Source organism: Phoenix dactylifera, chromosome 5 (assembly GCF_051530095.1).
Source record: "Phoenix dactylifera cultivar Ajwa chromosome 5, Ajwa_hap1_PhDact_Kaust_v1.1, whole genome shotgun sequence".
NCBI lineage: Eukaryota > Viridiplantae > Streptophyta > Magnoliopsida > Arecales > Arecaceae > Phoenix > Phoenix dactylifera.
The window spans coordinates 4,963,885-4,977,203 of NC_143194.1; the positions used below are offsets into that span (position 1 = coordinate 4,963,885).

General features: G+C 42.3%; 1 protein-coding gene across 1 annotated transcript; it reads right to left on the minus strand.

Moving 5' to 3' along the window:
- Positions 1-138: 138 nt before the first annotated feature.
- On the minus strand, positions 139-4,217 carry LOC103708609 ((1S)-1,7-diacetoxy-luvungin A aldo-keto reductase-like). The gene is made up of 5 exons (XM_008793620.5): positions 3,809-4,217; positions 1,767-2,010; positions 1,508-1,687; positions 586-814; positions 139-486 (listed from the first exon to the last, which is right to left on the minus strand). The coding sequence occupies exons 1-4, from the start codon at positions 4,114-4,116 to the stop codon at positions 596-598; spliced, it is 951 nt and encodes a 316-aa protein (XP_008791842.1). The 5' UTR covers positions 4,117-4,217; the 3' UTR covers positions 139-486; positions 586-595.
- Between the last annotated feature and the right edge of the window lie 9,102 nt (positions 4,218-13,319).

Sequence of the window (13,319 nt, forward strand, 5' to 3'; positions counted from 1 at the left end):
AAGCCAAGTGAGAAAAGCAGCACTTCTGAGATATATGCAAATCTTCGACCCTCTAAGACCGAAGAGAGTAGTATGACAACTACAGATTGAAACTACCAATAAAGCGTCTAAAAACAACCTCATGATGAAGCTACTTGCTTTTCCGACAAACAAATACTCTTATCATTTTATATTTTCAAGGTTACTCGACACTCGGAGAAAATTATTGAATTACATGCTAGTGAACTTGTAAAAAAGCAAATTAAGGGCATGCTCATACATCAGCATTCTCTAAACATTCCAAGCGTACTAACACATTCCATTTGGGCTAGAGCTTATTAAAGTTCAGGCTGAAAGCTAAACTCCTAGAGCTTTTGGCCACATGCAACTTCTGCTGGTAATCCATGGATTTATAATTTGCTGTTTTCTAGCTTGCCTCCTTTTGTCTACATAACTTCTTGGATCAATAATCAACAAAAGAGGAACCTTTTTATTCATATGCTCAACCTACAAACAGGACAAAAAAAGAAAGGTAATACTTAGGGTTGCATGTAAATTTTTATCCTTGGCATGTAATTATGTTTGTCTAAATTCCATAATATTTACCTGAGTTTTATCACTCAATATCTGAAAGGTCAGGAGATCTGATAGACCCTCCATGGGAGAGCACTAGCTGTAAGGGATATTTCTTACTTTGTGGAATTTGACTGATTTTTTGACGTTCTTCATCACTTAACTCCCAGTCGAAGATCTCGAGATTTTCCTTGAGCCTTTCCTTGTTGCGGCTTTTGACTAGCATGCTCACTCCTTGCTCATATACCCATCTTAGGGAAACCTAAAAGAAAAATACAAATTAAAACAAAATAAAGAAGGATGAATATCAACTATCAATCCAAGGTAGTGTAATATTTATTTACTTTTTTAAATTTATTTGTGCTTTTGAGATGAACCCAACTTCCTATTTCAAAAGTTATAATCTTATTCCTTTTTTTGGGCTCCCTACCAACCAACCAATTATATGGATTTCATGGCAGATCAATCTTTTTTAAATTTGTCTAAGCCTGGAACCAGAACCAACTTCAGAGGGCCGACAACCGGTGTTAGAATCTTCGAGAATACTTCCATGGATGATGGAGTGTCCTCATTTAATTTGCTCGATTGATGATGCTGCTGGTGGTGATGATGATGATATCCATACAACATGAACTAAATTTTCTTCAGTTTATTATTCTCTTCATATTCATCACTTCCAAAATAGATAAAAGTGTTCTTTTTTTTTTTTATCATACAATCTTATGATGGCATATGACCCAAAGTATGATGTTTACTTGATATAGGCTAGGTTATTGAAAATGGATAACTACTAGTAAATAGCAGGGCTCACCACCATACATATCTTTGAACAAAGCATGTAACAAAGTTGACAAAGAAATTTAGATTTGCAAAAAGTCAGACTGCAGTTAATTTCAATTTGAATAGCTGCAATTTAAGATTCAAGTTCAAACTAGGAAAGAGACATGATAAGTACCTGAGCCAGAGTCTTTCCCTTAGCCTTAGCTATCTCTTTGAGCACCTCTGACTCCATCACAACGTTCTTGCTTCCTTGGAAAGATTGGCCTCCTATAGGAGAGTAAGCAGTCACATGAATACCCCTATCATCGCAGAATTTCCTCAATTTCTTCTGCTGCCAAAGTGGATTGATCTCCACCTATAATATTAATATTCTCTTATTAGCATCAAGACAATAGATTTAGATGTCTCCCATTATAGAATAATGATTAACAAACCTGGTTCACAGCTGGAGAAATTTCAGCAAACCCAAGCAATTCTTCTAGTTTCTTTCCTGAGAAATTGCTAACCCCAAGTGACTTTACTAAACCAAGCTTTTGGCACTTCTCCATGGCTTCCCATACAGACTTCAAGTCAAAGGGAAGAATGTCTTCCTCGTTTATAGGGAAATTATATACCCCAGGCTTTAAGCACATAGGCCAATGGATGAGATAGAGATCGAGGTAATCCAATTGAAGATTTCTGCGCCGTGAAAGAAAGTATCAAAAAATATGTGATTGCAAGGTGGAATGGTAAACATGATCATAGCATATCGGTTGCACTCATCTTCCATTCAGATGTTTTATTCTAAAATTTGAGAGGCATTTTCCTAAGTGTTTGATATGGGTAATTGTTACATCACTTCAATAGAGTGATTGGTGCTATTGTTGCCATAATTTTTGAAAAAGAAAAAGGAAAGGAAAGAAAAGAAAGGAAGAGGAAAGGAAAGAAGTAAGGAGAAATGTAACATTATCTAGGAGCAGTAACAATTCAGGCTTTCTACTTTATTTTGATATTGAAGGCCTTTTGTTCCTACCTTGAATTGCGTTACATTATTTTTCATTTTTGAAGGACCTGATCATTGTATCAACAATCCTCATTTTGGAGTTCTTTTTTGTTGAAAAAATCAAGAGCATTCAAATATTTGATTTCTTACATTTTGCACGAGTTTTTTTCGTACAAAAGTCATATAAAATACCAATTTAACTAAAGAAACAAGTGAGGCAAGTCGATGAGCATCCCATATATACACAATTTTTGTCGTATATCATAATAACATTATATATACCTCAAACCACCCTATACCATTTACGGACTGTACATGAGAAACAAGTAATTAAAACTGGTGAGAAAGAAGGATTCCTTTCTTTCACGCAAATCCACCATCGGATCGTTGAAAAGTCGCTTTGAGATCTTTGCAGATGGAAGAATGAAACAATTCATGCTGCTTTGAGATTTGTGCAGGAAGCGATCCAATGGTCAACATTGTGAAAGAAGATCAATTGTTCCTGAGCCCACTAAAACTTTTCTCAAAGGAAACAGGTAACAATCATTTCCTATGTAGTAGAATGTTGTATAACAAAAGACAAAACAAAAAAATAGCTATAAAATTCTAAAAGAAAATGCATTGTATTGCAGTTGAACAAAAAGCAAAGGAAAAAATTTAACTAAAAGGTATTAAAAAGGAAAATATATGTTTATATTATAAGATGGGATACTCCCCTTTGTCTCACCCTTTCTCATAGCCACGCATCAATAATTGGTCTTGGTAACAGCCTGTTATATATGGTGCTATAAAAAAAAAATGAAAAGCATGCACATACAGAGAGACAGAAGGATGCTGATGAATGTCCTACTAAAATCATACAAGGATATATGACTTTATTTTTTTTTTCTTTTAAGTTGAAGATAAGTATCACTCAAACTCAATAATTCATACTCAATTATCAAATAGTTACTTGATATAATTCCCAAAAAGTCATAACCTATTGAATATTGTCACTGATTGGGAGAAAATCAGTAAATGATACTACCATTGAAAGATAGTAAACATTAACATGATGTATTAATATATTTTGAATGAAAAGGTTTCTACCAAAAAAAATTAAGAAAACAAAAAGATTAAAAATGCCCCCTTGATTCATTTGTAAAGATAATTGGAAGGGTATGAAATATTAACAAGATTGGAATCAAGATTCGCCGTCTCGATACTAAACCTCGTATCGGTATTATTTATTATAGTATCAATATGCTTGGCTTCAATATACTAAGTATCAGTATGATATGGTACTGTATAATGATTCAGTACAAATCTTAGTTGGAATACACGTAGAATGTTACTAATATTTAATTAATTACTACATATCAATACTTTGCTGTCGCATCTCCACAAAAAAAAAAAAAAAAAAAAAAAAAGAGCAACGCAGAAAAGAAAAACTTGTGATGTTCGTCCGATTTGCTCTCAGAAATGGTGAAAGAACGAGAAGCGTATAATGATTACCGGAGGCTCCTCTGAAGGGAGGGGAGGACGAGGTCAGGGTGGGCCTCGCTGCACCACAGCTTGGAGGTGACGAAGAGCTCGCTCCGAGACTTGATGAGGCCGCGTTGCAAGGCTTCGGCGATGGCTTCTCCGAGCGGCTGCTCGGATTGGTAGACGGAGGCGGTGTCGAAGTGGCGGTAGCCGAGCTCGATGGCATGGAGGACGGCGAGCCTCGCGTCCTCGGGCACAGGGAAGCCGCCGGTGCCCATGCCGACCAGGGGAATGGAACGGTAACCTGAGCTCAGGGCCACTTCCGGAATGCTCGCCATATCTCTTGGAAGGTAATTGTGGCTCTAGTTTTCTGGATCCCGGAATCGTTTTGTTGCCGGCATTTAAGAAACTTTGTTATGGCTCAGTTTTCTTCAGTTTGACCTTGGAAAATGACTTGCATAAGATAAGCCCACAATTAATGACCTGAGATGCTTGGAGAATACGATAGCAATGACGCTAATTGGGTAGGTTTTACCGGACCGGCACATCCAAGGCAGGCAGGTACAGAGAGTGGTAAAACCTACTTCCATCTGAATATATATTTCTTCATAATTTTTTTTCTTCTTCAGATAAGGACATATTTATATAAAAATAATTAATTTTTTAGTTTTACTCAACTTAATTTGTCTAATCCATATCGGTTCGATTAGTACGAAATAAATATAGGTAATAGTCTACATCGATATCTAGCAGGTAGAAGCCTTCCTCATGATTTTGTTTTTTAAAAGGCGCCTTCTGAGGAAAGGGTAATCGAGCCCTCCATTTAAGGCACAGACCTTTCCGCTATTCAGTCGATGTGGGACTAAGTCCGAGACTCTTTATTCCCACAGTAATACCTGACTCATTACTATTTCTATTCCAAAAGCATATGCCCGATGAGGCATGAGAGCAAATAAAATTAAAAAAAGATTGGATATTAGCCGAAACAAAGGATTTGCAGGTCCGAGGGATCATTTGGGTTAGGTTGAAACAAACACGACACAAACCCAACCTAGCGCGTTTAAGTTTGGACCGGATCGGGCATATATCTGGTCAAAAATTTTGTTCCAAACTTAGTCACTCCGGTGCACACGTTGAGGGAATGGATGTTAATTAATGGATCCAGATCTTGTAGCTTGTCAATGTGTTTGGCAAGGGAGTAATGCTATCAGGAGCCCGTGTGCACATGAAGAGTTCTTGCCACATAGCAAGAGGAGATTAATATGGTTTGGAAGGTTAAAATTTACTTAGCTACTGCTTGGTGCATCTTTTTGTTAGGTAACCTATCATTGACGACATTACCACACCTAGAAAGACTTGTGGAAATATGCTTGCTGTTAGATCTCCAACCTCATCTTCCCAAAATCTAATTGTTCTACCTCTCTAATGCTGAAAAAAATCCAGTTCCAGAGTCGTGGCAGTGTTTAACAAATATTCCACCAAATTTTGTTACTGAAATGATGCATTTTGAATACCTGATTATAAGTCTACCATACTTATTCAGATACTCCCATTCAATTTGGACAAAAAGAGCTAAATTAAATCTAGGACTCCTTTGGTACGAAAAAAGAGAAAGAAAAAAAAAGTGTGGCCAATGGAAAAACAAAAAAAAATTTTCTTATTTGCTTAAAATTTTCAAAGAAGAAAGATAGATTGCAATATTTTATGAAAAAAAATTTAAAAGAAACATTAGAAACCTAATTTCTCCCCAGTTGGGAATTAAGTTTTTTTTTCTAAAATACACAACTTTTCTAAAAAGTAGATGTATAACAAAATATAAGCCACTATAAAATATACTATTTTCTCATGTTCTACTAAATATGTCCAAACTATTTTTTTAGGCATCATATTCTCAAAAATTAGCTTTTTTTAAAAAATATTTTAATATATATATTTTTTACGAATCAAACGAGTTTTTAGACATATTTTTGATATAATGCAGATTTGCAATCCCACGTCTTGTGGTTACAAAAGTACAGTTGAAGTCCAAATACTTTCATCATGTCTAACATCGGTTAGCCTTTCTTACACTACTTCTTGTGTCTAAGTTATGGCCAATTTATTGAAGCAGCGTCACGACATTCTTAGTCAGAAATTTGATAGCATAATCTGTGACATCAGATTTAAGATGATGACAGTATTCATGACATCATATATTACTTCCCACGTCAAAACGTGCGTCATCAAATCGAAGAGGGGCTGGGCAATGAAACTTCCATCACTTTGATAGATTGCTGCCACCTCGTCCCTAACAAATCCAAAGGCCAGTCGAGGCCTCACTAAGCTGGGCTATTCAAGGAGTTTTAAGCAACTGGACGCGCGACCCAGAAAAGAAAGAAAGAAAGAAAGAAAGAAATAGAACACTGGCGTCCCCTCAGATAACTGCCCCATTGGTTTAATCCTCTTCCAATCGTCTTCTTCCACTACCTATTTGCAATAAAAAAATAACTCTTTCCCAACAAAAAAATCTTTTGTTCTCTTTGACCGTGGATTGCTGCTTCTTTTTTATTTTTTATTTTTTTTTATTTTTTATATGGATCCCAATACTGTCGCAACTGAGAACTGATGTAAAAAAAATTAAACGCGTCGATCTCGAATCATATCTTTTCTTTGACCTGGGATATAAGCCGAAAGGAACAACATTAGCCCCCAGCCGAGCAGCGGATCAATCAAAGTAAATTACCTTGGCATCGGCTGAGGAGCTATTGGCACGAGTCGATAATGACTGATTGCCCTAACAACCAACAGTCTTGGCAGCCCACAGTCGCGGCAATACCACGCCCTACGTCAGACTTGCACCGCACGCCGCCCACGCAGATTGGCGCCTATGTCTTGGTCATGTGACCGACCGTTAACTAGCTATTATTGCACGCAACGTCGGCCTAGGTAATGACAAAACTAGCTCCCCTATGCATGAGTTGAAAAGGACTGACATCCCTAACAACCAACAATCCTGGCAGCTTGCAGTCGCGGCAACACCATGCCCTACACCAGACTTGCGCCGCACACCATCCGCGTAGACTAGCGCCCATGCCTCGGTCGTGCGACCGACCGTTGCCTGGCCTTCATTGCATGCCACGTCAGCCAAGATAATGACAAAGTTGCTCCCCTATACAAGGAGAATAACCCAGGGAACTTGAGGTACGCAATATGCACACAACCATTCTGATAGAGCCCTCGCTCAACTAAAATTATCTTCTTCTACACTATTGCTTTCGATTCTAACTTAGGCATTCGAGGATCCCCGCTGGAAACTCTCCGGCAAGCGGACTTTTATAGGCCTCACACGGAGGAGATCCACCCTCCGCATCTCGTTCTGCCTGCTCAACTCGTCTCCTGCCGACCTTCGGGTCGTCGAGTTACGCTCCAACCTCAGCCTAATTTCGGTAGCAATAAGAATAATTGCATCAACTCCACACTACAGAAGAAAGGATATCTCCCGGCGGTTTTTTTGGTCTCTACCGACGCTTTTAAGCGTCGGCGAATTTTCAGCCCACGCACCCCAAAGCGTGGGTCAGACGTCGAGCAGGTGGGCGTGGGTCCGATTTTTGCCGACGCTAAGAGAAAGCGTCGGCAGAAACAGGGCTTTTCCGATGCTAATAGAAGCGTCGGCAAAAACGACATTCGCCGATGCTTTAAAGTGTCAGGAAAGCCCAAAACGTTTTGGGTTTTCGCCGACGCTTTAAAGCGTCCGCGAATGTATTTTGGCCGACGCTATAAAGCGTCGGCGTAGGTGTGCCACAACTTTTTTTTACTAACGCTTTAAAGCGTCGGGATTGCTATTTAAAAAATAAAAATAAAAATACGAATGTAAATTAAAGCCATATCAACCTGTGCTCGGATTATGAGGATGTATGCATTCCTAGCGGCACCATTTAACACTGAATCTGCATCGTCATGCCTTAGGAGCTTAAGAGCCTCCTCCTCTTGCAATGCAAAGACCTTAAGAGCATAACACAATGGGCATGTAAGATGAAGTTGAACAAGAAAAAATGTATAGACTTAAATTATCTCTATCCAACCACAGTTAATACTCTTCTTATGAAGATATTAAACAAAATGACACAGGAAATCTTTTAGACAGCGTTCAACTGATGTTCCTCACTGTAAGTTCTACTCAAATCTTGATTGCAGTTAGATCTTCAAATGGAACCTGATTGCATCTCAACAGGGCAACGATATGCGGTGTGGCAAAAACATATAACATAGTAATATTAAGTAAAAACTAACATTTTGAAATAATGAATCAATTTGGACAAGGAAATAGATAAGGAGAGCATGCACTTGTGAGAAGTCATTAGAGCTGGTTTCCTTTCGTGATAGCTTGTAATGGTGAATTGCCTTCTCAGCTTCTCCCAGTCTGTGAAATATGTGCAGAAATATCAAGTTTTGTTTAAATAAGGCTATGGAAGAAGTAAAGTATAAGGAAAGATGCCACCCTTCCTTTGAGTTTAGTACTCCACATGGAAGAAGATCATTTAGAATATAAGCCAATCATAATTAAATCAATATGTAAATGAGAACCTAGTGAGTACCTTCAGCTTACGCAGAGACTCAGAGATTTCTTCTGTCAAAAGAATCTGAAGATGATCAAAGCACATATTAGAGGTTCTAAGCAATTTAAAACAATCAATTCAAAATTCACAAGAATCCCCCTTTTTTTTTAGCAAAACAGAGGGAAGGACCACAATACATAAGAGTTCCAGATGTTTGGAGCAACTTATCATAACAGTGGTGCCAAGCATAACCAGGTAGTGCTGGAAACCGAGAAGGATAGCCTCCGCTGCATTAGAAGAGCCACAAAATTATTGATGTTGCATCGAAATTTCGCCATTAAGCCAAACAGGTGACGCTAACAGCCAAAAACCCACACCAGATGGAAAACAAAGTAATGAAACCCTCAAAAGCAGAAAAAGGAAGAACATTAAATAAATCCTACTGAATTAGCAACAAAAGACTAAATCTAGTAGGAGCACCTACCCAGATAAGAGAGTAATAATACTTCAACTAGATACTGTAATGTCCGGGCCCACAACCTACTAGGCCCAATAGAAAAATAGGCCCAGTTAAGGGTTGGGCCCAAATTTTACTGTAGCCAGTATAATGATTATTATAAAAAAAAAAAAAAAAAAAATCATACTGTAGCCAGTACGAAGGGATAAGACCGACAGGGAAGGGTGACCCCCACCCCTGCTGGCAGTCGATGCCGGCGCACCGGAGACAGAGGGGGCGGCGGCCATTCCCGGAGAGGGGAGGCATGGAGCGGATGGGACCTCTCAGAGAGGGGGGTCTCATCTTCTAAACCACTATTTAAGTCCCTGCCGGCAACCCTAAGTCGGAGGCCCCCAAGAACACTGAAAGAGAGAGAGCCGAAGCCCTGGAGCCTAAGGCGGAAGAGCTCTGAAGCTCCAAGAGGAAGGAGGGACTACGAGGGGGAGGAACGGCCCAACGGTAACCAGCAAAAATCCAGGTAAGTGGCCCTTAGGTTAAATAATAAAGTTTTAGGGAGTGGAGATACCCCTCTGTAGGGTATTCTCCCCTCTGTTTCACTGATGAAACAGAGGGGAGGAGACTGGCACAGAGAGAGAGAAGGAGACCGGCACGGGAGAGAAGAACAGGAGGAGGGCCGTGGGCCGGACCCACAGGCTGCGGGCCGGACCAACAGGCCGCGGGCCGGCCTGAGAACGGCCCAAGCCGAGCCCACGCCACCCCGGCCGAGCCCAGCCGGACTCGGCCTGCGGGTGACAGGCCCCGGCCGTGGCTGCCCTAGGGCTGAGGGGCAGCCAAGGGCCGCCGGGTCTGCCGTGCCGGCGACCAACGCGGCCTCAAGGCCGCCAGCCTCAGCCGAGCCCCACCTCTCCGCCGGCCGAGAGGTGGTGGCGAGACTCCCACAAAAAAAAAAAAAAAAAAAAAAAAAAAAAGAAGAAGAAAACGGAAGAGGAAGAAGAACAAAGTAAAGAAAAAAAAAAAAAAGAGAGGGGGCACTTACCGCGGACCACGGCCTTACCTCGCCGTGGTCGGAGCCGGAGAAGTTCTCCCGGAGGAGATCGGCCTCGATCCCACCTCCCGGCTCTTCTCCTCTCCTCCGGCATCACTTCGAAGGAGAGGGAAAGGGCCGGCCTCCCACCGTCGCCGCCCCGAAGGGGAAGCACCACTCCGGGCTGATAGATCTGGCCGGGGAGGGTTCGGTGAAGGTCGGAAGGAGGAGGAGGCGGCAGATCCGGCCGGAGGAGAAGAAGAAGGCCACAGATCTGGCCGGAGGAGAAGAAGGGGAGCCGGAGAAGAGGGCCGGAAGCATGGGCTTCGGTAGAGACAAAGAAGAGAAGAGGGAAAGAGAGGGAGTGACCGAGAGGGGGAAGGCCACAGATCTGGCCGGAGGAGAAGAAGGGGAGCCGGAGGGCCGGCCGGAGGTATGGTTTCGGTGGAGACGACGGAGAGAAAAGAGAGAGAGAGAGAGCGGCCGGATGAGGGAGAGGGGGTCGGGAAGGTGAAGAGGCGGAAGCCTCTGGAAGGGGGGAGAAAGAACCCGATAACGGGTTCGCGGGTCGGATCCGAATCCGAACCCGCAACCCGTTAAGCCCAAAGAAAAAGAAAAAGAAAAAGAAAAAGAAAAAGAAAAAGAAAAAGAAAAAGAAAAAAAAAAAAAAAAAGGGAAAGGGTTTAGCCAAATTTGACTAAACCCGAGCCCAATCAAATTGGGCTAAGTCTGGACAAGCCAGACTATAAATTAAACCAAAATTAAAGCCCAATTTAAGCCAATGTAATTAATTTGGGGGCCAAATTGATCCCGGATTGACCCTGACTCAGGCCCAAACGGGTCACAGTGACCCTAAACCCGAAATTAAACCCAATTAAGCTGGGAATTAAGCTTAGTGGCCAATCGGAAGGCCAATTAAGACTTATGAGCCCAGCCAAGACCCCAATACAGAGGAATTAGGCTTGGGCTAAATTTCAGATAGAAAAGGAAATAATATATTGTTATTATGACATGATTGTAGGTGACTTAGGACACGTCACCAGGACGCAGGAGACCTAGGAGAAAGGCGAATCACGGTAAGTAACCTGTTCTAATCCTATTATAGATCATGTCATGTTATTAATGTTTTCCTAAGCATTTATTTTAAGTACATATGTTTCATGCATGATATGTTACAATGCATAAGTAACTTGCATGATCCCAGAAGCTATGGCTATGTATGCAACCTGATGATATTGGTATTTTAATCATGCATGTAAGTTTATAAAGTCTTAGCTAGCCCCAGAGGCACTATAATGGGCTCAAAGATGCTACTGAGAATGACTGAGCCGCCAGTGGCTGAATAGTAACTGAGCTGCCCCGCCAGTGGCTGAATAGTAACTGAGCCTGCCCCGCCAGTGGCTGAATTGGAATTGGGCCTGCCCCGCCAGTGGCTGAATAGTAACTGAGCTGCCCCGCCAGTGGCTGAATAGTAACTGAGCTGGCCCCGCCAGTGGTCGAGTCTGACTTCGCAGTAGCATCCGAGAGAAAAAGGACCACGGCATGCCGGGGCACGGTTTCATATGCATATTTTATGAAAAATTTTGTGATTTGCACTACTGCTTTGTTTAAATTGCATACTTATTATGCCAGGATGATTTTTAGATAAACATGCATGTCAGCTTCTCAAAACCCTAATTTACATGTTTAGTCTACTGGTTGATCCGGTAGGATTATGCAGGATTACTTACTGAGCCGTGTAACTCACATCTGTTTATGTTTCGTTTTCTTTCAGATCCTCACCAGTGATTGCCATCAGACATGTTTTTATTTTGTTACAGAGCTTCGTATTTTTGGAGAAGCTTATATACTTCTGTACATATGAATAGCCTAGAAGTTCTGTATTTTTGGTTTTCAAACTTGAAGGTTGTACTGCAAACTTTTAATATATATATATAAGGATAAATCCTTTTGGCTACCTGTTACCCTGTATGAGGCTGCGTGCTACTGTGGGCGATAGTCGGCAATAGCACGGCCGTGTCACGGAACCGGATCCGGGGCGTGACGTCTAGTGGTATCAGAGCCTTAGGTTAAACAATAGAATAACCATAAAATGCCTAAGGAAAAGGGTAGTTAAGAATGTCACCGTTATAGAAAATGTTATAATATGCTAGTTATCATAACCTCACTTTAAAAAATTTTGACTGCTAGGTGATCATTAGGAAAATATGGATGACGACCGGAGACCACCCTCCCCGGAGCCCAGCGAGCGGTCAGTTTCCCCGGATACTCCACGGTCTGCAGCAGGTCAGGCAGGCCTAGCCGGAGTGTATCAGCTTATGGCGCAAGTGCTGCAACAGCAGCAGATGATGCAGTTGGCCGCTATGCCATCAGCAGACTCCTGCTATGAGAGGTTCCGCCGACTGAACCCCCCGACCTTTGAGGGTGGGTCTGACCCTATGGCGGCTGAAACATGGATCCGGGAGATAGAAAAGATGTTCCGAGCCCTCCACTTTCCTGATGAGGTGACAGTCCGGCTGGCGACCTCTATGCTGACAGGAAACGCCGAATACTGGTGGACGGCCATGGAGACGGCTTATGCCGTTGACAGACTCACCTGGAGGGACTTTAAGGGGATGTTTTACAATCAATACTTTCCGGACTCAGTGCACCTGGCGAAGCAGAATGAGTTTTTGACACTAACCCAGACTGACCAGATGTCCGTTCTGGAGTACGCCAATAAATTTAACGAACTGGGACGATTTTGCCCCCAGTTCATGGAGGATGAGAGAAGTAAGGTGAACCGGTTTGAGCAGGGATTGAGGTACGGGATTCGGTCCCGAATATCCTCCCATTTATTCTCAAGCTACAAAGATGTACTGGACCGAGCCTTGAAGGTTGAGGCTGACCTGATACGGTCCGGGAGAGAGAGGGAGGACCTGAAGAGGACCCGGTCATCAGGAGCACCGAGTAGTGGGGCTGGAGGTAGCAAGGGGGCTGTGCCCAAGAAGAGACAGAGCAGAGGCTGCCCCACCTGTGGCGGAAACCACAGGGGTACCTGCATGAAGAAGACCGGAGCTTGTTATTCTTGCGGGCAGACAGGACACATCGCCCGCAACTGCCCTAGCCGAAAGAAGGACGAGCCCCGACATACTGCACCAGAGGACCAGAGATCGAGGGGTAACCCTCGGGTTTTCGCACTGACTCGACAGGATGCCAGTGCTAGCGATCAAGTGGTGACAGGTACACTTCTGGTCAACTTGATTCCTGCCCTCATTCTATTTGATTCTGGTTCTACGCATTCTTTCGTGTCGGTTAGCTTTTCCAGACAATTACATAGCACATCTGAGAAATTAGTGGAACCATGGCATGTTGCTACACCCCTTCAGAAAACCGCAATTGTTGACATTAAATATAAAGATTGCATAATTCAGATAGGGGAAAAAGAATTAGAGACAAATCTTTTACAGCTTGACATGCAAGACTTTGATATTATCTTGGGCATGGACTGGATGTCACAGTATCACGCCCACATTGATTGTTACC

Excerpts from the sequence above, each read along its gene's own strand:
- LOC103708609 (XM_008793620.5), bottom strand. The coding sequence starts at position 4,116 with ATGGCGAGCATTCCGGAAGTGGCCCTGAGCTCAGGTTACCGTTCCATT. Across the intron at positions 2,011-3,808 it reads TCCCTTCAGAGGAGCCTCCG|AAATCTTCAATTGGATTACC; the intron begins GTAATCATTATA and ends TTCACGGCGCAG. Across the intron at positions 815-1,507 it reads AGGGAAAGACTCTGGCTCAG|GTTTCCCTAAGATGGGTATA; the intron begins GTACTTATCATG and ends TTTTTCTTTTAG.